This window comes from Eublepharis macularius, chromosome 9 (assembly GCF_028583425.1).
Source record: "Eublepharis macularius isolate TG4126 chromosome 9, MPM_Emac_v1.0, whole genome shotgun sequence".
NCBI lineage: Eukaryota > Metazoa > Chordata > Lepidosauria > Squamata > Eublepharidae > Eublepharis > Eublepharis macularius.
The window spans coordinates 2,912,192-2,939,682 of NC_072798.1; the positions used below are offsets into that span (position 1 = coordinate 2,912,192).

The 27,491-nt window shown below is 50.6% G+C and overlaps 1 protein-coding gene across 1 annotated transcript in view; it reads left to right on the forward strand.

Annotated features, from left to right (window-relative positions):
- KCP (kielin cysteine rich BMP regulator) overlaps nt 1-27,491 on the forward strand; it is an 80,475-nt gene that overhangs the window by 43,325 nt on the left and 9,659 nt on the right. The window contains exons 23-44 of the mRNA XM_054988561.1: nt 168-341; nt 1,914-1,996; nt 2,223-2,316; nt 3,267-3,449; nt 4,016-4,186; nt 4,699-4,875; nt 5,386-5,471; nt 8,052-8,142; nt 8,656-8,738; nt 9,406-9,579; nt 11,088-11,267; nt 11,719-11,989; nt 13,665-13,747; nt 14,327-14,497; nt 16,043-16,136; nt 16,833-17,006; nt 18,240-18,322; nt 22,358-22,478; nt 22,918-23,000; nt 23,940-24,039; nt 25,607-25,695; nt 27,284-27,386. Of these exons, the coding sequence (XP_054844536.1) occupies nt 168-341; nt 1,914-1,996; nt 2,223-2,316; nt 3,267-3,449; nt 4,016-4,186; nt 4,699-4,875; nt 5,386-5,471; nt 8,052-8,142; nt 8,656-8,738; nt 9,406-9,579; nt 11,088-11,267; nt 11,719-11,989; nt 13,665-13,747; nt 14,327-14,497; nt 16,043-16,136; nt 16,833-17,006; nt 18,240-18,322; nt 22,358-22,478; nt 22,918-23,000; nt 23,940-24,039; nt 25,607-25,695; nt 27,284-27,386 (2,868 nt within the window). The remainder of the gene's footprint in view (nt 1-167; nt 342-1,913; nt 1,997-2,222; nt 2,317-3,266; nt 3,450-4,015; nt 4,187-4,698; nt 4,876-5,385; nt 5,472-8,051; nt 8,143-8,655; nt 8,739-9,405; nt 9,580-11,087; nt 11,268-11,718; nt 11,990-13,664; nt 13,748-14,326; nt 14,498-16,042; nt 16,137-16,832; nt 17,007-18,239; nt 18,323-22,357; nt 22,479-22,917; nt 23,001-23,939; nt 24,040-25,606; nt 25,696-27,283; nt 27,387-27,491) is intronic.

The window sequence follows — 27,491 nt, forward strand, 5'->3', positions numbered from 1 at the left end:
AGCTAGGATTTTGAGGAGGGTCCTGGGAATTGAGCATAGAACGTGTCCCCCACCCCCAGTGTACCCAGGTTCTCTCGTTTCCTTTGATCTCTCTGTCTTCAGAAATCTCAGCTGGCTGAGAGCAGGAGGGGGCTGCAGCTGTCAGCTGACTTGTCTCCCTCCTTTAGACTGCACTCTTGACAACCGTGTAGTGCTGGATGGAGAGGAGTTCCCACACCCACAGAATCCCTGCCAGGCCTGTTTGTGCACCAGCGGAGACCTCTACTGCACTGATCGACACTGCCCTGGCGCCCTCTGTGCCCACCCCTTGCCAGGATCCTGCTGCCAGAACAACTGCAACGGTAAGAATTGACGAGTCCCGCCATGATGTCTAATACATTTTGCTTTGTTTCAGGTTTCTTTGTTTTGCTTTGTTTCGAATGTCTTTGCTCTGCTTTGTTTTGAATTTCCTTATTTTGCTTTTGTTTCAAATTTGCTTTGTTTTGTTCCAAATTTCTTTGTTTTACTTTGTCTCAAATGTCTGAAGGAGCTTTGACTCTCGAAAGCTTGAAAATCTTGTGGGTCTCAAAGGTGCCACTGGACTCAAATCCTGCTGTTTCAAATTTTTGTAATCCTAGTCCAATTACATTAATAATTCCATGTCACTCACATCCAGGGCTTTTTTTCAGCTGGCACGTGGTGGAACGGAGTTCTGGCACCTCTTGAAAATGGTCACATGGCTGGTGGCCCCGCCCCCTGATCTCCAGACAGAGGGGAGTTGAGATGAGGGCAATCTCAACTCCCCTCTGTCTAGAGATCCACCAACAGCCAGCCAATTACTCTGATATCTGTTGGAAGTCGAACTTTGTTTCCATTTTTAGCAAAGCTTGACTTCCAACAGAAATCAGGGCAATTGAAATCTTCCATTACCAGTATGTCACATCTCTTTGGAAGTTTTGTAACCTGGTCTAGGAATGTCTTCTGCCTGGCTTGGTGGCCTATAGCACCTCCCCACAACGTTATCACTATAATTTCATTCTCCTTTTATTTTTACCCAGAAGCTCTCAACTGACCTTTCTTGCTCAGATTCATAGATTTCCTCACAAGTGCATACATCCTTGACATATAATGCTACCCATTTTCCCCCTTCCTTTTTTGGTCTATTTTTTTATTTAAAAATGGCCAGTTTGGTGTAGTGGTTAAGAGCACGGGACTCTGATCTGGAGAGCCATGTTTGATTCCCCGCTCCTCCGCTTGAAGCCAGCTGGGTGACCTTGGGTCAGTCACAGCTCTCTCAGAGCTCTCTCAGCCCCACCCACCTCACAGGGTGATTGTCATGAGCAGGGCTCATTTCGAGAGGGAACGCGCAGGAACACAGTTCTGGCAGTTCCCCAAAGAGGTCACATGTCAGATGGCCCTGCCCACCTGACTCTCGGCCATTTTGGGCCCGTTTCGTCCTGGATTGGGGCCGAAACAGCCTGGATCAGGCCTCTGACAGGTGGTGCATCCCTCTCCGACTCAGTAGCGGCCTGATCCTGACCATTTGGGGCCCCTTTTTGGCCATTTTCAGCCCCTTTTTGCCATTTTGGGCCCAATTTCGGTCCTGAATGGTCAGGATTAGGTCCAAAACAGCCAGGATAGGTGATGTCAGGGGGCGTGGCATATGCAAATCAGTTATGCCAATGACACATTTCCGGTGATGGCAAGGGGCATGGCATATGCTAATGAGTTATGCTAATGAGTTCCTCCAGCTTTTTTTCTATGAAATGACCCCTGGTCATGAGGATAATAATAACACACTTTGCACACTTTGTACATGTTAAGTTGTCCAGAAGGGAGGTATATAAATCGAATTTTATTATTTATTATTATTAAACAAATTAAACCCCCTCAAGCCCAGTCTTCCAATTGCAATATTTGGATTTCCTGCACAGGCTGCAACTATGCTGGGAAGGAGTACCCCAACGGAGCCGAATTCCCCCACCCCACGGACAAGTGCCGGCAATGTCACTGCATTGTGAGTGCCACAGCTGCAGACCCATGGATACGGTGGGCAGGGCTGAACTGTGAAAACTGAAGCTATGAGGAGAGGAAGTGCATGAGCTGGGCTATGTGACCTCAGGGTGCTCTTTTCAGCTCTGTGGTTTTATCAAATGAAGCTCCCGCTTGCATCTTGGGGGGGGGGGGGTGGAGGCTGACAACATTGCAAAGCTTTCCTTTCATCGCACACCTCCCCTCTGCAGAACGGCAACGTGCAATGCCACTCCGCCCGCTGTGGCCCTCTGGCCTGCCCAGAGCCCTTCCTGAGGCCCGGAGAATGCTGCCCCCAGTGCCCAGGTATGGAACTGCACTTCCCAAAGTTGGAACTGGGGAGACAGACTGGCGGGGCCTTCTCTGTTCCCTCGCAGGGCTTGTGATCCCTGAATGGGATCCAGAGTTGAGGGGTGGGCTCCTAGGGAGGCGGCCAGCATGTGAGAAATCCAGAGGTGAATTCAGCAAGTGGGCACCCCTTTGTCTTTGGACACGGGCTGTGGCTCAGTAGAAGAGCCTCTTCTTTGCATGTAGAAGGTCCCAGTTTGATTCCCAGCCTCTCCAGTTTAAAGGATCTGGCAGTAGGAGATGTGGAAGACCTCCGCTTGAGACCCCGGAGAGCTGCTGCCAGTCAGAGTAGACAATATTGGCCTTACAGGAGACAATACTGCCATCTTCTGGGCATGGAGCATGAGTGTGTGTGTGTGTGGGGGGGTGTATTTGTGAATTTCCTGCATTGTGCAGGGGGTTGGACTAGATGACCCTAGAGGTACCTTCCAACCCTCTGATTCTGTGATGGTCTGGTTCAGTATAAGGCACCTTTGTGAGTTCACCTGTGTTCACACACTGTGAATATCTGAAGCGGCCCTATATCGAATCAGGCCCGGGGTCCATCTGGCTTAGTGTTCTCTGTACTGACTGGTGGTGGCTATCGTGGATTGAGAAAGGGCATTCCCAGGATCTGTAGCCTGCAGCTTGATGGAAAGGTGATGCTGGTTGGAGCAAAAGCTTCAAAAGTCTTGACACTCCCAGGGAAATGGGACCACCCCGTGGTCCAAATGCACAGTGGCGTACATTGCTGCTTTACCCAGGTGGGCAACTTCAGCGAGACTGGCATCTGGCTGAAGTAGCCACCTGGGCAAAACAGGTGCCAAGTCCCACTGCTTCAGCCGGCATCACATCTCTGGCCTCTTTTAAGTGGGGGGGGGGTGAGAAACCTGGGCGTCTATTTAGATACCTTCTGCTCCCTCCTGTAGCCCCTCCAGCCAGCTGCCTTTACCTGGGCGTCTCCTATCAGCACACGGAACGTTTCTATGACCCGTCGGACAAATGCCGGGACTGCATCTGCAGCAACGGGACTGTCACCTGCCAACGCCAGCCCTGTGCGCCGGTCCAGTGCTCCCACCCGCTGAAGCAGGACTGCTGCCGTTCCTGCGATGGTAACAGGCAGCCTGTGTCGTTCTCCGCTCCCTCAAGGGAAATCTCAGGGTCTGCCCATAACAGGAACAGAGCCCGAGAGTCCTGGCTGCTTGCCCAATGCTCCAAATTTCAGAGCCAGAGTAAAATCCAGGGGCATTGGCAGTCAGCCATTGGCATGGATTTAAAGCCTGGTTTAAAGCTCTCCGCCTTTCATCAAGCCACAAGCTTACCATCTCCTGGGCAAAAGATTCCAATGCTGTCGTCCATTTTCATAAAAGACCATTAATATTTCCATTTTACACACTGGGAGACCTGAGGCCAATGCAGCAGTCTGCTCACAGGCCCTCGTCGAGGTGGAATTGGAAATGTAACTTTTTCCAGCGTGACTGGCTGGGCGGTTTTCTCCTCTTCTGCAGTACAAGCAATTCATTCTCTCCCCCCTCCCCCGCCCCCTATTAGCTGCCCTAACCTGTTTGGGAGTGATGGCGTGGATGTGCGGGAATGCCCCCTCTCCTCTCTCTGAGCTCCTGAGCCGTGGCCCTTAGCTACCCCCTCTCTGACTCTTCTGTTTGTCCCCCCTCCCCAGGGTGCCTCTACCATGGGAAGGAGCTCCCCAACGGAGAGCAGTTTGCTGACCCCAAGGACCCCTGTGGCATCTGCTCCTGCTGGGAGGGGAGTGTCTCCTGTGAACCCAAGGCCTGCCCCCCACTGGAGTGCCCTTTCCCGATCTCCGGGCCATGCTGCAAGAACTGCGAAGGTGAGCAGTGTGTGTGTGCGTGCACCTGTGCACATAGGGCTAAAGGAAACTGCTTTCCCTTCGGGGCCAAGGCACCTCCTGAAGAGTTCATTGCCTGACTGTTCTCTTAGTCATCACAGGCAGGCAGGGGCAGAGGGTTAACCCCAGGGGGGCTTTAGAAGTATTCCAAGAATGCCCCTCGCCACAATGGCAGCTTTCCTTCAAGAGGAGAGAAATCCTTGTTGGGTAAAGAGCAATGTAGGGGAGGGAGCAGCATAGAAAAAACAGGGCAACCTGTTTTCTCCAAGAATGAGCACTGTGTTCCCCTGTGGGGCAGATAGCAGCTCGGGGTGGGGGGTGGGGCTGGCATCTGGAAAAAGGGGGGTTAAAATGCCCCTCCCCCCAGTAGCACCACTTGGATGCTTTCAACTGAGAGCCTCAGTCTATGGTGGAATCCAGATGGAGTAATCTGGTGCCACCGGGGAAGGACAGAGATTCTTCCCTGCAGCTGTTTTTGTCCTGCCTCCCTCCAGGTTGTGAGTACCTCTTGGAGAGCTACCTGGATGGCCAGGAATTCCCAGACCCCCGGGACGCCTGCAGCCTCTGCTCCTGTCTGAGCGGATTTGTCACCTGCACCAAAAAGCCCTGCTACCAGGCGGGCTGCAGCCACCCTGCCAACGTGCCCGGGCAGTGCTGCCCCGTGTGCCACGGTGAGGTCAGAGTGCCAAGATGGCAAGAAGTTTGGGCAGGGGGAGTAAGGAGAAGGGGCTTAGTCATGGGGCAGAAAGAGGGGACGGAAATGTTGTGAATAAATAAACGGTACGACAGCCGCACTAATGGCCGCAAGGAAATGGAACGTTCCCTTCCAGCACTGAAGACTGGGGGGGGGGGGGCATTCTTCACGTGCTCAGGAATGCCGCCTTCTTTTGAAGTGCCAAAGCCCTGGAACCTAATGCAGATCCTGCCAGGGCATGCTGGTGAGCCTTGATGAAGCCCAAATTAAGGAAAAAGGGGCACAGAATTCCATCAGGAATGTCCAAAAGGGTTTCCTCCATGAAGGGGGTAGCCTGGTGTGCTCTTCTGTCTGTGCTGGCAGATGGTTTTTCTGGCTTACAAGAGGCCCAATGGAGCAAGCGGCAAAGTGCCTTTGAGAGGCCCCAACCCCACGGCTGTTTGGCTGGAAGTAATGGCTTGTTTTCCTCTCCCTGAATCTCACACAGGATGCTCCTATAAGGGGATCACCGTTAGCAATGGACAGACCTTTGCTGACCCCGGAGACTCCCTCTGCTCGCAGTGTACATGCAGGGTGAGTGCACAGCAGCCAGTGGTCGGTCGGGAATGAGGTAGGAGGATGGCTGAGGAGCCTGGGGTCAGGATACGGAGCGGAGATGTCCATCAGCCGTGGGGTTCCCCCTCTACATCAGAAATGCTGATGAATCGACTGTGTCAGGCTATGGATGGCAGGATATGGTAGACAGGTCTCTGTACCATTGCAGCAAGAAATCCAAGCTCTTGGTCAAATGGTTTTATTTAGAAATCCAATCTTTCCATATATATGTCCATAGAATTACTCAGAAGCAAGAAAGCATCTCAGTAGTACATGTTCCTTGATAGGAATAGCAACTTGAAGAAAATACAAATTCTTTTTTTTTTTTTTGAAAAATTTTTATTGGGTTAGAATCCATTATTTCCACATTTACATTCAATTTTCCCCAATTTTTTCATCTCTAACCCCCTCCCTTTCCCCCCCCCTTTTTGTTGACTTCCAACAGCTTTCCAACCCTTTGTCCCCTTTCCCTTACTTTTATTAGCTTCCTCTATCTAAAACAAATATATATTTTCCATTATTCTAAGCAGTACATCCTTAACTATTTTTAACATTATATGCCCAAACTGTAAGCCTTTGTTTCCATCTTAGATAAACAATTTATCCCAATTTTTCAATTTCAGGTATTTCTATATATCATAAACCATATAGATCATACATTCGTTTATATCAAACAATTTGACTTATTCTCTATATATATTACTCATTCTATCTTTTTATAATAGTTCTATATATCTCTCCTCACGTAGTCAATCAATTTGACCCATCTATATCTTCAGACATTCAGTTTGGTACAAAACTTGTCAGAAAAAAAAGAAAATATTGTTAGTTAATCGCTCCTTATATTTAGTCCTTATAATTAATTATTTTCTCTATGTTCTGTTTGTTAACCTATATATATCTATATATATGTCAATCTATTAATCTGACTGCTTATTAATTCACATTTATCTCTTCTCCCCCCGGTAAAGTCTCCCCCCTCTACTTCAATACTTCAGTAGTTCTCAAACTGCCACAGTTTTCCTCCCACCTCCCATTTCTTCTCCAGGTATTGTTTCAGCTTCTCCCAGTCTGTGTTGAACTGCCCTGAGTCCAGATCTCTCAATTTTCTTGTCATCTTGTCCATTTCAGCCATATACAGCAATTTGTAAGTCCAATCTTCAATAGTTGGCACTTCTTGTACTTTCCATTTTTGCGCATACAAAAGTCTAGCTGCTGCTGTCATATAAAATATCAACGTCCTGTGTTGGGCTGGAATTCCCTCCATTCCCAAGTTCAGTAGCAGGAGTTCTGGGTTCTTATTAATTTGAAATTGTAAAATTTCACTCATTTCTCTTATTATTTCACCCCAGTACTGCCTGGCTACCTCACACGACCACCACATATGATAGAGGGAGCCCTCATGCTTCTTACATTTCCAGCATTTATTAGAAGTATTCAAATTCCCTAGCGCAATCTTCTTTGGTGTCATGTACCAACGATAGATCATTTTATAAATGTTCTCTTTGATATTAATACATGTCGTTGTCTTCATTGTAGTTTTCCACAAGTATTCCCATGCCTCCATTGTTATTTCTTTATTAAAGTTTATAGCCCATTTCACCATTTGTGTTTTAACTATCTCAAGAAAATACAAATTCTAAATACCCACTCATTTCCCCCCTCCACAGATTAGCGCAGATTAATGCAGGAAATGGTCTGAGAATACATGAGAGTAAGCTATAACATTTCAGACCATACAAGGTCACCCCTGTAAGCTTCAAAGAAAAGAGATAAGGCAGCTGTGTTCTCAGGCTGCTGGAGAAACGAAAGCTATGGTTAGAGCATTTGCAAAATGAAATCAAGGTACAGCATTTGCAATGGTTCCACACAGAGAACGATGGAATGGATGTAGGGGTGCAGACATGACAGACTGCATCTTCTTTCACAAACTGAAGGACTTTCTACATGAATAGAAACATGCTCAGTCCAGAGGTACTTTGATTGTCCTAGGAGAAGGTGCAGAGCAGACGGCTGGCTTGGCTTGTAGAAGAGCCCAAGTATGGTACCTGGCACTTAAGGGGCTAGGAAGAGAGCTTTCTTTATCTGAGATCCCGGAGAGACTGTGCCAGGCATAAACTATACTGTGCTCAAGTGTGGCCAACTGAGGACAGAAGTGATGCTGGTGGGACAAACTGCACAGAAAAGAACTAGGAGTGGGGGGACCTCTCCTCCCCTTGGGTAACCCAAGGAGTTGCAGGTAGTACATGCCTCTGGTTGGGGAAGGAATTGTGTTACAATTCAGAAACCTTTCGGACAGTCTACATTGAGTGCCTCTGACAAAGTGGCACCCGGTCCAGGAAAACTTGTCCTGGATTCAGGTTTTGTGAAGTTTTTGAAGTGCCACCTGTCTTCATGAATGTTGCAAAGTGGGACAGAGGACATTCAAGTTAATTCAGTGTATTTTAGAATCTGAGGTCCAGGATGAACAACGATGAGAATTTCCCTCCCTGAGATGAGCATGAAACAGGCTGCAGCGGCCTGTGGCAAAGCAAAGCAATTACATTTCACCTTCTGCAGGCTGGTTCGGTTCAGTGCCTACGGAAGCTCTGTCCTCCCGCACCCTGTGCCCATCCAGTGCCCGGTCCGTGTGCCTGCTCCCTGTGCCAAGGTGAGTGAGCCCGAGGGATGGAGAGATGGGTTTCATTTGGGGTCTCGGTGATGGGCGCAACCAGCTGAGCTCTTCCTCCTTGACGTGCTAATGTGCCATTTGCAGAGAATGTTTTTATGGGCGAGAGTTAAAATGCACAGTCGTCCACCTGCACTCTATGTACTATATGATATTTTGGGTTGTGTATGAGATGTGCAGGGAGGCTGTTCTGTAAGGAACACCTGGCTTGAGATGGGGTGACTATGGGGCATGAGACTGGTGTAGGGAAGGGTTGCCAGCCTCCAGGTAGTGCCTGGAGAGCTCCCAGAATTACAGCTGATCTCCAGACAGCAGTTCAGCTGGAGAAAATGGCTGCTTTGGAGGGTGGGGTCTATGGCATTGAACTACACTGAGACCCCTCCCCAAACTCCGCCCTCTCCAGGCGCCACCCACCCCCAAATCTCCAGGAATTTCCCAACCTGGAGCTGGCAACCCTAGAGGGCCTGCTCACTGTACCTGCTTCCTTGCCCCTAGGGTGTTACTTCCAAGGGCGTGAATATGAGGATGGACAGATCTTTGCTGCCCCCAACAAGGCCTGTGAGGACTGCCGGTGCCGGGTAAGTGCCGGGTGGGGGCAGATTGGCTTTGGACAAAGGCAGGAGTGGTAGTCAGGAAGGCTACCTGGCAGGGCTGGGAGTGCGAGGCATGTACCAGAGTGGTGAGTCCAAGCCCCGACTGCCACCCAGACCCCCAGAGTGGCTTCTTACACAGATGGGGACCTATCAGGTGCTGCAGCTCTGGGATGAGTCGTTCCCTTTGGGGCTGAAACATCACCCTTGGATTGCGTCTTCTCTTCCCCCGAGTCCACTGGTCTGTCCTGAACCTGGAAAAAAATGTTTTAAAATGAGCTTGGCAAAAGGTGAAGAGGGCTAAGATCCCTGGCTCCCTTCTGGCCCGTTGAGAGCGGAACCACAAGTGACAAAAGGCAGAGATTGGACCCTTGTCAGCTTCCCTCAAGTTTTGATGGGAAATGTAGGCGTCCTGGTCTTGCAGTTTGGCTCTCCGACTGCTGTCCGATGGACTTTTCATCTGGCACTTGTCCAACATTCCGCCAAGCTGCCTACATTTCCCACCAAAACTTGAGGGAAGCTGGCAAGTGTCCAACCTGTGCCTTTTGTCACTTGCGGTTCCGCTCTGAGCTTCAAAAGAAATCCTGAACCTCAGCCCTCTCCAACTTGTCTGCTTGCCTCCCTCTTTCCTTGGCACTGCCTCCTCGCTTCCCAGAAAGGAGACGTGTCCTGTGGGGCCCGCCTGTGCCCAGTGCCCCCCTGCCCCCATCCATCCCGCGGGCCCTGCGGCTGCCCCACGTGTGACGGCTGCAGCTTCCACGGCCGAGACTGCAGAGACAGCGAGCGCTTCCCCGATCCCCAGGACGCCTGCCGCCAGTGCACGTGCTCGGTAAGGAAGGGGTGCTGGGGGGGGGGGCGGGGGAGGACAGCACTTACCAGGGCACATGGCCAGCCCTCACCACCTTCTGTCCTCCACCCAGTGATGTGCCCTCCAAGACCCCTGCCCAGCCGCTCCACCTCCTGGCACAAGAACAGGGCATTGGCGCCAGTGTCTGCCCATCTCAAAGCACACCTTTTCCTCGCCCCTTGTTGCCGTCCTTCTGTTGAAATGCGGGTGGGAAGCGCCTTGTAGCAGGGCAGGGGACCGTCTTTCTGATATGCACAAAAGCCCCGTGCACCTGATGACTGATAAAAATAGGCAGGAGGCAGTGGCAGCAGCCTGCGCCAGGGGCCTCCGGCACTCTCCAGCCTCTTGAAGCAGGAGACAGTGTTGCCCAGTGGGACCGGAGGATCCAGTCACCCTGTCCAAGCAGACGTCAGGGCTGCCCAGAGGCCTGAAGAAAAAAGTCCTGTCCCTTTAATAGCGGCTTTAGGGGAGCTGAACTCTGTCCTGGCATGGCGGTAAATAACATGCCATTAAGCCTCCATTAAAGAAATGCGACCTTTTTTTCTGCAGACGGTTGGCATTCTGCAGACGGTTGGCATTCTGCAGACTCCCGGCATCAGTGGTTGCTGAGCGGGCACATGCAGAGCATTTGAAGGGTGACATGTACAAACTTAATGCTCAGTGAATTAATTCACTTTTTTTTTTAATTTTACTCTTTCTTGGAGTAGTTGACAGCCCTGTCCTTTTTATTTTCGTTTCAGACTAATAAACAAACATAAAGTTACTTCTTGTACAACTGCATGAAAATGAGTAAAAAGACGCTAATATCCATAATCTATTGAACTAGCCTTGTTATTTTATCAAGGGACTGGGGAGCAGGGATGGGAGATGTGCCAGCAGCTCTTCTGGGGGTGGTGACAGCATGTCATTAGGAATCTATGGAAACTCTATGGAAAATCATAGAGTTTCCAGAAATTCCTATAGCGATATGACATCACTTCCAGGTTTTCCCTGGAAGTGACATCACACTGTGTGTGGGTTTTTTTTTAAAGTTGACATCTCCAAAGGAGGGACCTGGCTATATTAACTTTAAAGGCCTTGATTCTGATCAAAATCATGTTGGAAATTACAATCAAGAACGTGTCTTAGGATAATATATTTGGCACAGCCGTGCTCTAGCTTCAGTCACCCTCTGCTTTGATATTTTCATGCTGGCCTTATGTAATAAAATCGACTGTGAACTGATCTTTTACGCTCCATTTAAAGTCCTTGCTGTTACATAAAATGATTTTCTTGCTGAATGCTGCAAACGGGCCTTAAAATATTTGTGCCATTTGTGTTGATTGCTGCTGAGTAACCACCATGTTTTCCTTTTCTGCCTGGGAGTTTATTGTTGCTTAATGCTTTGCCTCTTTCATGTTATCATATTTTACACTTCTGAGGCACCTTAAATACCTACAGATTGAAATGTTGCAAATAAATCTACATCAGGGCCTGTCCCTCCCCCACAGGGTGGCACCGTGACATGCTTGCCCACCCCATGCCCCCCAACATCGTGCAAGAACCCGGTCGCTCTGCCTGGCCAGTGCTGCCCACAATGCACGGGGGCCTGCCATTACCAGGGGCGGCTCTACCAGAGCGGGGAGACCTTCGCTTCACTGCAAGAGGCATGCCACACCTGCGTATGCCTGGTTAGTGCAGGGCAGGGGGGGGTTAGTGGGGCAGGCTGACTAGGGTTGCCAGGTCCAGGTTGGGAAATTCATGGAGATTTGGGGGTGGAGCCTAGAGGGGGCAGGATTTTTGGAGGGGAGGGGCCTAGGTGGGGTATAATGCCATAGGGTCCACACACACACACACACACCAAATTAGCCATATTCTTCAGAGGAATTAATCTCTGACACCTGGAGATCAATCTAATTCTGGGAGATCTCCAGCCACCACCTGACTGGCCACTATGGGGGATTGAGTGACAGTGTGGGGTAGTGGTTAGAGCTGAACAAGGACCCAGAATACCGGGGCTCAAATCCCCACACGACCAAACTGGCTCCCCCCCCAACCCAAACTTGCATTCTTGGTTGGAAACTAGCCGCCGTCCCATTTATCCTCTCTGGGCTCCTCTCTCTCTTTCTCCTTTCTCAACAGGCGGAAGTGGTGATGTGCCAGCCGAAGCTCTGTCCGCAGCAGTGCACCCACCCCGTGCCCCCCACTGCCCCTGCCTGCTGCCCGACCTGCGATGGCTGCCTCTTTGAGGGCCAGAAGCACGCCAGCAGACAAACCTTCACCCTGCTCTCAGAGCCCTGCCAGCGCTGCAGCTGTCTGCATGGCAACGTGGCCTGCGTCCCTCTCGTTTGTCCCCAGGTGCCGTGTGCCAGCCCCATCCGCAGGCCAGGCCAGTGCTGTCCAGAGTGCCCTGGTGAGAGCATAACTGGCACTTCTGGGGCCTGGCAGGGAAACGGCGGAGCTCCTGTGTCAGGTCGGGTGCCGGTGCAACGGGCAGAACTGCTGTGTACAGGCACGGTGATGCAGGCCTGGCCCACGCAGCCCCCTGGGACGTGTAGCTTGGCAGAAGCTGTCGAAAGCCTCTTCACTGAGCGACAGTCCCCATGTCCTTTAGGTCAGGAAGGCCTGGCAGGGAAACAGGTTGGAGTTGGAAGTTCATAGGGCAGGTGCTGGAAGTGGTGGAACGAGGGATGTCCAAAGGTGTGCAAGCCGAGCGCAGTAGCATTGCCAGCTTCCTTTGGGGAGCATGGCCACTTGCTGTTTTAGCCACAGGTGCACCCTTGAGCTCTGGACTGATTACTTTGGAGTACAGCATGCACACACACACACCCCAGCTCTATACTCAGAAATGTGGGTTGAAATTCCTGTTAATATTTGGTGGCGAAAGATTGTAACAAAAAGTAAACGAACTGGACATTCGTGTTAAGAACTATTTAATATGCGTTCTTCAATGCATGATCGTGTTCTAGTTAGGGTGGCCAACTCCAAACTGGGACATTCCTGGAGATTTGGGGGGGGGGGGAGCCTAGAGAGGGTGGGGTTTGGGGAGGGGAAGGGCCTAATTAGGGTATAACGCCGTAAGACCCACCCTCCAAAGCCACCATTTTCTCCAGGGGAACTGATCTCCATGGCCTGGAGATCAGTTGCAATCTCAGGAGATCTCCAGCCACCACCTGGAGTCTGGCTACTCTAGTTGTATTGGGGTAGCTGTGTTACTTTACTGTAATAAAACAAAATAGTCCAGTGGTACTTTGAAAACTAACAACATTTACAGTGAAATCCTAAGCAGAGTGAGTCCAGTCTAAACCCGTTAGAATCAATGAGCTTAGAATGGAGTAACTCACTGTAGGATTTCACTGTTAGTGCAGTAGGAGCTTCTGTGAGTCAGAGCTCACTTACAATGGGAAGAAGCAAAAACATTTACCTCCTTTTCCCAGAAAGCTACGGGAGGGGAAAGGGGGAAAGGGAAGAAAGGAAGAGTTGAGCAGAAAGAGGAGTAGTACAGTTAATCAAATGAGATTCTCCGTGTTGGCCTTTCACACTTGTGGTGACAATAAACAGAAGTGCAACAACACAGGGTAAATAATCTAATTAAGGGAAGAGGCAGTTTGAAGCGTGAGAGATTGACCTACATCAATAAAACATTATGGTTTTATTTTATTAATCCCCCTCCTTTGCCCGATGGGAGTGGCCTTGGACTCGGTCAGACCAGGGCTCTGTGTAGCTCAGTCGTCTCCTCTGCCTCACAGGAACTCTCTGGGGTCTTAGGTAGTGAAAGGTCTTTTGCAAGACCTCCTACCCCAAACCGGGAGATTGGCCCCAAGACCTTCTGCTTGAGTCGCAGCCCCTCCTCTTTCCACTTAGGTGTAGCCAAGATCAAGATGTTGGGAAGGGGGTGCTTTTGGGACTCCTGGTTCTTCCCCTCCCACCCCCTGACTGGGATATAACAGGATCTCCACTCCTCCCTGTATCTGATGAAGGGAGCTCTGCCTCTTGAAAGCGCACACCCTGAAAATCTTGCTGGTCTCTAAGGTGCCTCTGGACTCCAATCCTGCTGATCCTTCTGTCTTTCCCCCACCCACCCCTAGTGTGCCAGCATGCGGGCCAGGAGTATCCCGAAGGCGCCCAGTGGCTCTCGCCCTTGGACCCCTGCCAGCAATGTTCCTGCATGGTAAGATGCCCCCCCCTCTTCCCCACACTGACTTCCTCGCCTGAGTTATGGCTTTTTGCCCTCTACGTCAACCCGTGTTGGTTTCCGCTTGGTCTGTACTGACCTAGTGCAGTACATGTTATCTCCGAAAATCCCTTCCGTGTGTCACGTGAATGCCTCATCCATGTCCCAGAGGCCCGGATCCGCCGTGTCCAGCCTGCCGCTGGAAACACTCTTCCTCAGAGGTGCCTCTTCCCTGCTTGCAACCAGCCAGCCTTTGGACTGGAAAGCAGTCTGTGCCTCAGTGCCCCAGCTGTATGCAGAGTTCGGATGATGGAAGGGGGCCCTTAACGAGCCCTCGTGAGCCCCCATCCTCGAAACCACCAACCCCCCTAAAAGAGCAGTAAGGGGGGATGGCCTTGTCTCTTTGTAATGCAAACACTGGTGGTCGGATCATGTTCTCGTGAGGGCGATTTTCAAAATGCTTTCAAGTTTCAGGTGTGACTTCTTTTCTACAAGCAGAGGCCCTAGCAAGAGCCCTGCCAGTGCTGTGGTCCCCCCCACCCCTCCAGGCCTGGCCCATCTCTGATCTCTTTGCAGAATGGGGAGCCCTCCTGTGGGCCGGTGCCTTGCGAAGAAATGCTCTGCTCCCACCCGGCTCTGCACCCCGGGCAGTGCTGCCCTCTCTGCCACGACTGCCTCTTTGAAGGCCAGCTCTACCCCCACGGGCAGGCCTTCAACCCCGAGTCTTGTCTCCAGTGCAACTGCCAGGTGAGCCTCCGTCTGCCTCCTCTCTTGCAATGTGCTGCTTCCAGGGGGGAAGCCCAGGTTTTTTTGGGGGGGGGATGTGTGTGTGTGTGTGTGTGATGGCCTGTGGCATGTAAGAAATGCTGGACCTGAGATTTGCTCATCAATCTTGCAGTTCCACGATGGTTGCATGATCTCCCCTGCCTTCTGTTTTAGGGTGGCCAGCCCAGGGCTGGTTCTCCATCCAAGCTGCCCAAATGACTGCTTGCGGCAGCACCGTAGAGAGGGAACTGAAGCTGCCCGGGCCTCACTCCCAGCCTTCGATGGCATGTGACCGGGAAGGGGGGGGGGACGGGCATCCCCACAGCAATAACAGCAACAAAAGTTCCCCTCTGTACAGTACTCAAAATGTAAAGACGTTCAACAAGCACAGAATGAACTATGAATCAAAAACTATATATATTAAAGTCTCACACCCTTCGGCAATTGTTGCCACAGGTACCAGACCAGTCTGCACATTTCTTTGAGCTTGAGATTGCATTATATATTTGTAGCCCCTGAGAAAGCCCACGAGGCGAAACACTCCCTTGCTGGCAGTGTGTCGGGCTGATTTTGTCGCCAGCCACCTCTGGGAGTTACTGGACCTTACCTTAACTTCACGATGGACCTCCCGGTTTGGATACAGGTGGGACGAACGGCTGACATCCATTCCATTCATCTCATTGAGCCTTTGGACTTCTTGACGGAGCAATTTTGATTGACTTCTACTACTCAAGACTCTTGGTTGTTACGTTCTTACATTTGCTCTTGGTTGTATTACAGCTGATGTGATATTATTGACTGGTGTTCCTGTTATTTGTTAATTATTTTCTATTGATATACTGCTTTATTACAGGTGTGAGACTTTAATACATATAGTTTTTGATTCATAGTTCATTCTGTGCTTGTTGAACGTCTTTACATTTTGAGTACCGTACAGAGGGGAACTTTTGTTGTTGTTGCTTCCTCGGTGTCCCCCCACTTTACCTCTTTAGTTGTAGTTGACCCCCACAGCACTGCCAGCCAGGCCCAAACCTAGACCTTGTCCATGGGGTGCTCGGAACACAGGAGATGATGGGTGCAGTTTCCTTGGGATGTCAAAATACCTTGGACTGGCCCAGGATCAGCCTCTGGTGACATCCCCTTTGGGGGCTAGAAGGCGGCAGGCACAGTGGGATAGGTACCTTCCTCAAGCAAAGACGTGGGCCAGTTATCCTAGAACCTTAGGCAAGGAAGGAAGGACTTCTCTGCTCAGAACTGGGCAAGTTTTGCCTTGATGGGCATTCAAATATTATCAATAAACGGCCTGTTACAGTTCCGTTGTGAGCTACTATCCGGCTTCTAACTGGGATAGACATTCAGTAAGGAAACAAATGCTTTGTGGAAGGCTATTTCAGCACGGAAGCATCGAGTCCCTGCTCAGCCAGAGGCTGGCCCTGGGAGACATGAAAAGACCTCCCCTGGAAGGGGACAGGGGAGTGCCAGCGGAGACGGGCTGCGAGCGGATCTCCTTGCCTTTTCCCTTTGCAGGATGGGAACGTCCGCTGCGCGATGATCCAGTGTCCTCCGGCCAGCTGCTCCCACCCAGTGACGGAGCCTGGCGTCTGTTGCCCCCGCTGTAAAGGTATCCGCCTGCTGATGTATTTCACACTTTGTGCTAAAGACTTTTCTATCCCATCTCCCCACCAATTCTTTCATTTTAAGCAGTATGAAGCTATGCATTACGACTAACTTAAAACCAGTTAACCGCAATCTCCAAACAAATGAAACACCTATTAAAAAGGGCAATAAAAAACCCCTCATATTGTACATTATTTGCAATCGAAATCATGATAGAACACAGCAGTTTTGGGCCAGGTAAGTGTACTGAGGGACAGTCAGTTCCACAATCAAGGGGCCACTACAGAAAAGGCCCTGCCTCTCCTAAAGGTTGGAATACCTGGAGCGGGGCTTGGGATGAAGATCTCAACAGTTGGGGTTTTCTGTATGGAAGAGGGCTCCTCTGCTCTTCCCAGAGCTGGCCGGGGAAGGCATTTCTCTGTTCCCAGCCCTGTGACTCTCAGGTCCAGTAACTGCGACAGAGGTGTAAGAGGCTAAAAGAGCCTCATCCCAGCTGCAGATGCCAGAAAACGCCCTGCCTGGAATGAACCTCCCTATGCCAGAGCAGCAAGTTTCCCACTAGAAAGACTCCCATCTTCTTAAACTCTGGAATCCAGTGCGTTTTGGTCCACAGAAGTGGCCCTGGAAGAGCTGCCACGGCCCATGCAGGGCCAGGGGTGCGCCACGTGTGCGCATAAGGGTCTCGCATCTCTCCCTGCAGGCTGCATGTACGAGGGCCAGGAGCGCATGGACGGCAGCCGCTGGCTTTCCTCCTCTGTGCCCTGCATGGCCTGCATGTGTGTGGACGGTGTGGCTACCTGCGCTGACATTGTCTGCATCAGCTCCTGCCTGCATCAGATCCAAGTCCCTGGAGAGTGCTGCCCCCTGTGTGCAGGTATGCCGTGGCGCCATGGAAGGGGCCAGTGGGGGTCAGGGAGGTGGCGATGCAGATTTGGGAAGCAGGAAGGGTGGGGGGACTGGAAGCACTGGGATATGGGCGGGCCTGGGAGCCAAGAAGCCTGGATTCTTGATCTTCTTGTGGGTGGTGGGGAGGAGAATATTATGTCATTGTACATTGAGCCAGACAGAGGTCTTCCCTAGGAGGTGGAGTGGTGGGCAGTCAAGTCATAGATGGGCAGAGGGAGGAATTATTTATTTCCTCGCTGTATCTATAGTGCACCTTTCCCACTGAGACTCAAGGCAGGTTATGGATTGACTGGCCTGACCGCCAGCCCTTCTCCCATCCTGGAAATCCAAGAGGCATGGGGGGGGGGGGCTCCCAGAGGCCTCCCCAACCAGCCCCAGATCTGCTTAGCATCAGCAGAGCAGCTGCTTCAGGTTCTTTGGGGCTGTACCTTGCACAACTGGTGAGCCCCGCCCCCAGCCACATCATATCCTCTACGTAGCCAGGCCTGACCAGGGGCACCAGGGGATAAATTGCAGGAAATCTAGGAGACCCTTTACTCTGTAGGAATAATGAAAAAAGGTGACTTGATTGCCCCCTGAAGGGCTGTATGTGCCATTTTCCCAACTGGTTCTTTGCAGGGCCAAAGGGGAAGGAGACTTGAAAGAAGTTTGAAAGAAAGTTTTTGTCTCAGGGGTTTGCACTGGTCGCACTTTGCCTCTGGTAAACAGTTTGGGCAGGTTTTCTGTTCTCTCTGAAACATGCAGACCTTGTTTGGCCAGCCGCCACAACAAGACGAAAGCAATATGGAAAATCAGGGATGCTTCTCTCAATTCAGTTTTGGGTCTCTCAAAAAGCTGTTATTTCCGGCCTGAAGATTTTATTCTGTCCTTCTCAAAATATATGATTTATAAAATCAGGGGGATAAAATCCCCCCCCCTCTTCAAAATATCTGGAAATTTTATATTTCTCATTGCATTCACTGCTTTAGATGGGGGCAGAGGAGGCAAGACTCCCGAGTTTCTTCTCCATCTCTGGACGGAGGCTAGGGCCTCTGATCTTCTACACCAAAGCTTCAGAGCAGACCCTTTGTCTGGTTGTGCCTCAGTTTCCCTCTCTCAGCCCTCCTTCAGTTGGAAGGGGTTTGTCTGGAACCACCTGCAGATTCATATATGCAACTACCTGCCCAAATGCACACCTTTGTCTTGGCCTCTCTCCTCCCAGACTGCAGTTATGATGGCCACATCTATGGACCGGGAGAGAGTTTCCAGCCGGGACAGGACCCCTGTGAAATCTGTACCTGTGAGGTGAGCCCCCCCTCCACTTCCTGAAAGCTCCCTGAGTTCCTTGAAACCATCTCATCCAACCCACCCCTCTCCACAGCTGTCCCAAGAGACCTGAGCCCCATCCTACATCCACCAGCCCTGCTCCTGGCATTTCCTACATACAACGGAGGGCAAAGCCCATTGGCAGGACATCCTAATTGGCTGGTGCTGAATATTTACTGTCCTATAATGGGGAGTGGATGCAGCATAGTAGTTAAGTGGTCGGGTTGTGAGCCAGCACTCTGCTGGTTTGAATCCCACTGCTGCCAAGAGCTCAGCTGGTGGATCACTCCTCTCAGCCCAGCTCCCCAGCTGTATTGTGGGGATAATAATAACACTAACCTTGTTCACTGCTCTGAGTGGGGCACTAATCTGTCCAGAAGAGTAGTATATACAGACAGTTCTTATTCCTGCATCCAAGCATACCTTTTGGAAACTATTTTTCATATATCCTACATAAAAATGCCTGCCTTGTAAAAAGCCTCTCATGGCATCTGGTAAAAGGGTTTCTTGTCTGTAGAAGCTTCTGATGGAATAAAATGCTGGTAATCTGGAAAGGGTCACGAAATACTCTTTTATTTTTATGATAAAAACAGTTACATGCAGTTCCTGGTTTGGCCACTAGATGACAGTGTTTGACTTGCCAACTCACTATTGCCAGAAAAATGTGCACTGCGGCTGTGGTTGCCAAGAGGTTTGGAGAAAAATATCCTTTGCAGTTAATAGGAGCCTAGATATTATTTACCAGGGCATGTTATTTATCTCAATGCAAACTCCAAGTTCCCATTTCCACACGTTAACCCTCCATCTATTGAGAACTAGTGTTAGAATGTCAAACTAGGATCTGTGACACCCAGGTTCGAATCTTCACTCTGCTGTGAAAACTCAGTTGGTGACCTTGAGCTAGTTGTCTAGACACCTTAACTTACTTCGCAGAGTTAATATGAGAGGGGGGGGGATGGAGGAGAGGAGAAGTAGGGTTGCCAATTCCAGTTTGGGAAATTCCTGGAGATTTGGGGGTGAATCTTGGGGAGGGGAGGGAACTTAGTGGAATGTAATGTCATAGACCCCACCCTTCAAAGCAGCCATTTTCTCCGGGGGAACTGATCTTTGCAGACTGGAGATCAGTTATAATTCCAGGAGACCTCCAGGCTCCATCTACAGGTTAGAGTCCAGTAGCACCTTTAAGACTAACCAACTTTATTGTAGCATAAGCTTTCGAGAACCACCACTCTCTTTGTCAGATGCAGTTGGTTAGTCTTTAAGGTGCTACTGGGCTCTTTACTATTTTGCCACTACAGACTAACATGGCTAACCCCTCTGCAGCTAGAGGTTGGCAACCTTAAGAAGAGTTCCCACTGCGGGGGGGGGGGGAAGGTGGGCTATAAGTGAAGAAAAGAATTAAGCCCCTGTCAACAGGACGGAATGTTTTCCTCCAGGCATTTTGGCATTCCTAGCTGCAGCCAGGACCGTTGCAAGGGAATCCTCATTGGGAAAGCTTGGGGGGCTGGGGGATGACAACACCTCCCCGGCTCTAGGGAAACCTGCAGCAAAAAAGACAAAGGTGCAAGTCTTCATGCGAAGCACTAGGCAGAAAGGGGAGTTTAAGTCTCTTTCTTACGCTCAGCTGACAGTCAGCTGACAGTGAACAGCCTCTTGAGTTCCACAGGCTTCTACCTGAAGCTGGAAGTTAAATAAAATGTGGAGGGGATGGACGGAGAGAAGAGAGAAGGAAGCTTCCGAAATTAGTCATGAGGGAGGCCTGCATGCAATGTGTGGGGGTCTCGAGAGGGCAACTCTGCAAGCTCTTTGCAGGCTAGCAAACTCAGCAGTTGCACCCAGGAGCCACGGACTTGGACCTGCCTTTGATGCTCATCAGAACACACAACTCCCTTGTGCAACAAGGAGCAGAAGGTTGTTGTTGTTTTTTTAAAGAGTGGCAGCTCTGATCTTGGAAAAGCTGCAAATTAATTTTTAGACAGTGCAGGAAGTATAGACTTAAGAGGAGTAGTATTGCCACCTTCCCCTGCTGCTAGGAAAAGAGGAAGACCTAAAACGAGATGGCTGGACACAATAAAAGAAGCCACGTCCTCTAGTTTGCAGGATCTGAGAGCCAAGCTACAAGTGACGCCTGACACAGGTTGGACACTTGTCCGTTTACCTCAGGTTTTGATGGGAAATGTAGGCATCCTGGTCTTACAGCTTGGGTCTCCATTTAATTGAAGTTTACAGAACCCCCTCCCCCCCCACCCAGCGGAAGGGAAGGGGGGCGCCCGGCGAGAGCCCGACATCTGCACTCCCCTCTCAAACACATGTTCTCCCTCCCATAGACTGCTGCTCTGTAAACTTCAATTAAATGGAGAGCCAAGCTGCAAGACCAGGATGCCTACATTTCCCATCAGAACTTGAGGGAAGCTGACAAGTGTCCAACCTGTGTCAGGCGTCACTTGTAGCTTGGCTCTGAGCAAGGGTCAAGCTACAAGTGACAAATGACACTTGCCTGGCAAGTGAACAGACTCACGTGTATTCCTCCCTGGTCAGTTGCTGTTCACTTGCTCTCCACTTGCAGTGAACGGCAAGTGACCAGGGAGGAATACACGTGAGTCTGTTCACTTGCCAGGCAAGTGTCATTCGTCACTTGTAGCTTGACCCCAAGTCTGTTAATGATGGGACGTTTTGGAGGCCCTTCCTTCATAGGTCGCCATAGGTCGGAGGGGATTTGACGGCACATAACACACACCTTCCCCAGGTGTTGTCATTAGATACCTGAAGAAGGCCACATTCCTCCAGATCTGGGATCCCTCCCACCCCTATTCTTGAATGACTACTTTCAGTGCTCTCCAAAATACCACATTGAGTCACAGAAAAAATCCCAAAGCGACGTGCCATTGTTAGAATCAACAGCAACGCTCTAAGCAGCGGTCAAGCTTTCTGTTTCCCCAGTCTGGCAATTCCGTTCCTCCAGCGTGAATCACCCAGGCAGTGAGTTTCGTTTCTCATTAAGGAGGCTCTTCTAAACAACGGGTCCTTTGTTAGTAAGGAACTTTGTTTTTCTCGCTGAACTGGGCCTGAAAGTCCCAAGCAGCTGTGCTGTTACAAAAGCAGCTGGCTGGATCCTACCCCACCTCACGAGTAAGCTCTCTAGTGACTGTGCTGTAGCTCTTTGCAGATGCTGATGGAAAAAGCACATCACAAAGACCAGCAGCCAGATTTTGGGGGTGAATGGAATTGGGACCGATAGTTTCTCCCTCCTCTTCTAGGAAAAGAAACGGGCGGTGCACGGAAAGGCACAAGGGTGGGGGACTTGAGAGTAAGCGGGGGGGGCAGCTGTGCCTGAGAGAAAAAGGAAAGGAAGCGGGATCCAGGGGTTTGGGCATTTGGGTCCAATTATTCCATCACAGACCTCATTTTAGTAAAAAGTCCAATAGCACCTTTAAGATTAACCAACTTTATTGAGGCATAAGCTTTCGAGAACCACAGCTCTCTTCCTCAGATGCATCGACAGCTTTCAAGAACCCCAGTTCTCTTTGTCAGATGCATCAACAGCTTTTGAGAACCACAGATCTCTTCGTCAGACGCATCTGATGAAGAGAGCTGTGGTTCTCGAAAGCTGACAATGCATCTGACAAAGAGAGCTGTGGTTCTCGAAAGCTGACAATGCATCTGATGAAGAGAGCTGTGGTTCTCGAAAGCTGACAATGCATCTGATGAAGAGAGCTGTGGTTCTCGAAAGCTGACAATGCATCTGACGAAGAGAGCGGTGGTTCTCGAAAGCTGACAATGCATCTGATGAAGAGAGCTGTGGTTCTCGAAAGCATATGCCCCAATAAAGTTGGTGAGTCTTGAAGTATTACTGGACTTTTTACAGTTTTGCAACTGCAGACTTACCGAGGTAACTCCTCTGGATCTAAGACCTCATCTTGGTATCTCAACCCCACCCCAGCTAAGTGGTTCGGGGCAGTCACCAATGGAAAGGAGGGTGAAACCTGACGGACTGTCCTGCGTTTCCTTTCCCAGCTGATGTTGGATGGTGAACAGCACCTGCAGTGCTACCGGAAGCAGTGTCCCAGCCTGGTGGACTGCCCCCGGGAACTGATCCAGCCGCCTGGCCCCGGGCACTGCTGCCCCACCTGCGCTCGTGAGTTGCCCACCCCCCCCTCACCCGGCACGCCCTGGGAAGGCTCAACGCACAGAGTCCCGCCTGATACCACGGCTGCACCTGGGACTCTCTCACCTTTTGCTCCAGTGTACAAATTCAGTCCCCAGAAGTATTTGCACACAGTTGTAAGTTGGCGGTTTGCAGTCCCTAATGGAAAATGAAGGCACAAACTCGCCCTTCCAAGTTCTGTGGGTGAGAGGTTTAGCAGCACAGCCGTGCCCCTGCATTTGGGACCAGTGAATGGTCTGGGGCCCCTTGAAACTTTAAAGAACAGAAGTCCTGTGGATCACACCAAAGATGCTCTTTCCAACAGTAGCCGGCCAAATGCCAGCCAAAGTGAGGCAGGGAGGCACCACCATTCCCCTGTGCCTCGTACTCTTCCGTGGCCATCTAAAGACCTGCTGATCTCTTCTTGCAGAAGCCCTGAGCAACTGCACATCCGGCCTGGTGGGCAACGAGGTCCACGCTACAGACGAGCCGTGCTACACTTGCCAATGCAAGGTGAGCTTCCCCTAGGGCTGGCAGCTTCCAGGTGGGGGCTGGAGTTCTTCTGGGATTACAACCGATCTCCAGGTAACGGAGGTGAGTTCCCCTGGAGAACACGGCAGCTTCAGGGGGTGGACTCCGTAGAATCCGGAGAGTCTAGGTGGAATGGAAGTTCCCTCCCCAGGACTGCCTTCAAATCTCCAGGAATTTCCCAAACAGAGTTGGCAACCCTAGTGCCTCCCCCTGCCCAGCAAGCCACGCCTGGCAGGGGGTGAGGCCGATGACTAATTCCTGCTGCCATCTCTTCTTCCCGTGCTGCAAGAGGTGTGAGTTAAGGCCCACCTTTCCTGCCACCAGCCCTGCTCGCACCTTCCTAGGCCTGCCCAAATGCCCTGCGGGCCGTTCCTTCCCCTCATTTTGCCTGTCTAGCCTTCTCCAGAACCCAGACCTCAGTCTTGGTTACCCCTGATTTGTGGAGTACCCTCTCTGAATCCGTGCCTCAAGTCCCCTTGTTATCGTCCTGAAAAGGCACGGGTTGGCAAAATTTATTTGATGGATTGATTAATTGATTTTGATTGATTGATGGGGTTGGACTAGATGACCCTGGTTGTCCCTTCCAACCCTATGATCCTATGATTTAGAAAGTTATCTGTGCCGCCTCTCCGGAGAACCTGCTTGAGGCACCAAAGTGCTCAGCTGCCACTCCAAGCCCTCTCTTTCCATGGTATTAACATTTGCCCAGCAAAACACTCCAAATTCCAACCTCCCCCATCTCCCTTTCAAGGTCAGAAGGAACACACACACACAAACACACACACACACCCTGCCAGCCTCAGTGGGCTGCAAGCGGAGCCGGTGAATTGCAGCCTCAAAGGAAAGTTCCCCTGGGATGCGCTTCCTCCTCCCACCCTCTTCCAAGGCTGTCCCAGCCCAGACACATCTGTTTCCTTGCAGGATCTGACCTGGGTTTGTGTGCACCAAGGATGCCCGCTCTTGAGTTGCCCCATTGCCGAGCAGTTCACCCCTCACGGCGCCTGCTGCCCAATCTGTGACGGTGATGTATCCTGCCCCTCTGCCCTTTATTGCTCTTTCTACTTCCTTCGGCAGCCACTTGTGTCCATTCGAGCTCAGCAAAGTCCAGCAGCAATTTGGGGGTCGTTGGCACACAAGGGTCTTTCCTGGCATCTGAGAGCCCAGAGCTGGATTTTGGGATGCGCGGCAAGTGCCCTGCCTCTGTACCATGGCAGGCTCCCAAAGAAGGCCAGGCTTTCCTCACACTCCCAAGCAGGAACAAAGACTCCCAGCAGACCACCCAATTCTGCACTGGTTGAGAGTCCAGTAGCACCTTTAAGACGAACCAACTTTATTGGAGCGTAAGCATTCGAGAACTGTCAGATGCATCTGACGAAGAGAGCTGTGGTTCTCGAAAGCTGACGGTGCATCTGACGAAGAGAGCTGTGGTTCTCGAAAGCTGACAATGCATCTGACAAAGAGAGCTGTGGATCTCGAAAGCTGACAATGCATCTGACAAAGAGAGCTGTGGTTCTCGAAAGCTGACAATGCATCTGACGAAGAGAGCTGTGGTTCTCGAAAGCTTTTGCTCCAATGAAGTTGGTTCGTCTTAAAGGTGCTACTGGATTCTTTATTATTTTGCAACTACAGACTAACATGGCTAATTCCTCTGGATCTAAGCAGTGGTTGAGACACCCTTTAACAGAGAGGGTAGCTCCTGCTGCTGTTAAATCTTCAGATGAGAATATCTTCCTGCACCCATGCACCAAGCCAGTAAACTCTACCTACTGTTTTCATACGTTCCTTTTTTTTGCAAATATCACTCCAGAATGGCTAGATAGACGTGGCCCGGTCATACAGAATCGTCCCTGGTTCAGAAGGGACCACAGAGGCCATCTACTCCAACTCCGTCCCGTTGCCATGAGGCAGACAGGACTGTCCATCCATAAGTCCCCACAGAGCAGCCCGTACATGCGAGAGCAGCAGCCAGGAGAAAGAGGAACTCACTATCCATGCAATATTACCCCAGCAACAGTTTGCCACTCTGAGCCAGGCAAGCCCGATCTCGTCAGATCTCGGAAGCTAAGCAGGGTCAGCCTTGGTTAGCAATTGGATGGGAGGCCTCCAGCAAAGACCAGGATCGCAGAGGCAGGCAATGGCAAGCCACCTCTGTTAGTCTCCTGCCTCGAAAACCCCAAAAGGGGTCGGCATTAAATCAGCTATGCTTTGACGGCACTTTCCACCAACACTACCTTGCCGCTTGAAATGCCTGGTTAGACAGCTGACTGGCTCGTCAATCATCTCAGACTAGCCTGCAGTTTCAAGCAGCAAACTCCTCGGACACGCCCCCCCCCCCCGGCCTTCGCTCCCCAAAGACCACCCTCCAGCCTGCTCTTTCCAGTCCGGAGACTCTCTCTGCTTCATGTCCAGTCAACTTCACCACTGCAGCCCAGTTCCGGTCATGTTTACGTGGAAGTAGATCCCATTCCACGCACTCCCAAGTCAATGTGAATTGGATTGCCATCTTAAGAGAAGGGGGAGATCTTTCCCCAGAAGCATTTTTTCCATAGTACTGATGAACTAATGAACTTGTATGTTCCTTCTTGCAGAATGTGTGATCGAAGTTGAGGGGCGGCGTGTGTCTGACGGGGAAACCTGGAGGGACAGCGTTGATGACTGCGTCACCTGCTCGTGCAGTGTAAGGCTTGGTGGTATTGCCTATCAGGCCCCCTTTTGTTACCAGGAATGGGTCTCCTTGCAAGTAAGAGAGTGTGGGGGAATTAGCGGCAAGGAAGACGGCTATGCGAGAGGGGTAACAACGGGATCTTACACCAATTTTTACGGAGTCCTTTCCCAAGAGAGCCAGTTTGGTGTAGTGGTTAAGAGCACGGGACTCTAATCTGGAGAGCCCACTTTGATTCCCCACTCCTCCAAGAAGCCAGCTGGGTGACCTTGGGCGAGTCACAGTTCTCTCAGAGCTCTCTCAGCCCCACCCACCTCACAGGGTAATGTTGTTGTGGGGATAATAATAACATTCTTTGTAAACCGCTCAGAGTGGGCATTAAGTTGTCCTGAAGGGCGGTATATAAATCAAATGTTGTTGTTATTGTTATTTATTATTATTATTAAGGAGACCAACGAAGCTGGTGTTCTTAATCAAAGAGTGATTTTATTTCAGGGGAAAATACACACACACAAGATTGCATACAAGCACACAAGATGCCTAGGAAAAGCAGTTATGAAAGTGGAGGGGGATAATTGCAGGATAATTGCAGGGGGATAATTACCTATCCAGAGAGCAGGGAAGTCCATGGAGGAAAAGCTTCAAATGCCAGCGTTCTCGGCTGAGATAGAGAGGCTTAGGGAAGGTGACCCCAAGGGAACCATGCTTTGGATCCAAGTTAAATTGATTAATTTAGTTGGGGAATGTACCTTTCCCAGGAATTAATTATAAGAACTTATGGGTGCTAATTGAGTTCTTCTCAATCATGGCCTGGGGAAGAAGAAGGGGAAAGGAATGTCATAAGTGGGATGACATTGCGAGGCCTTTCTCGCTGTGGCTCCACCCGGAGCTGAGAAGGACTGTAAACTAATCACCGCTGGTCACTCTCCCTTTACATTCAGCATTCCATTCATGCCTGGATCTTCCGGGCAGGGCTCAGCAACTGCTAGGTGGAATTCCCCTGTTTGCAATTCAAACTGCATTTAATCCAAGGGCCTTGTGATTTTTATATCACAAGTAGCTATATTAAATGGCTATTAAACATGGCGGAGGCCGGGTCAGCTGCTCACACCTGCCCCATGCCAGAAGAGGGACGTTTCCCTGGTAGCTGAGCAATAGGGAAGGAGCCATTGTCTGCAGGACTGTACCTTTCTCTGTTTTACAAAGCTTCTAGTCCATATGGGGTCACTGGTGGTGCCTGCTGATGCCGTTTTGCAGATGTCTGAAGCTGAAAGGTGGTTGTTTGCAGGAAAATTCTGGCATTGCAAGGATTAGGTCTAATTTTAATGTACAAGAATGTGCGTTGACTCCACAGGTTATGCTTGTATAGAAATAGGTTAGTGGGGTATCAATTCCTTTTGTAGACGACACTTTACAGATCTGCTCTTCACTTCTGCCCACAACAAACGGAAAAAATGAAATGGTGGAAGAGGGTGTACAAATTTGTTTCTTGTAGTTTGGGACTACCAGGTAGAAGGAAAGGAAGAGGGGGTGACTGGCCCAGCCCAGTCCTCTGGTTCCATTAACACACAGCCCAGTTCTGACGTCTCCCTCTCTGTCTCAGTTGGGCCACATTGAGTGCCACATCGAGGAATGCGTGCCGGTGGTGTGCCAGGATGGGCTACTAAAAGTTCAGACTCCAGGACGCTGCTGTGCTGAATGCCAAGGTAGGAGCAGAAACCCAGTCACTCTGCTGGCCACATGACACAAACCTATCTGGGCATAAAGGACAGGAGAAGCAGTTTCTCTGTTGTGTGGCCCACCCACCTCAT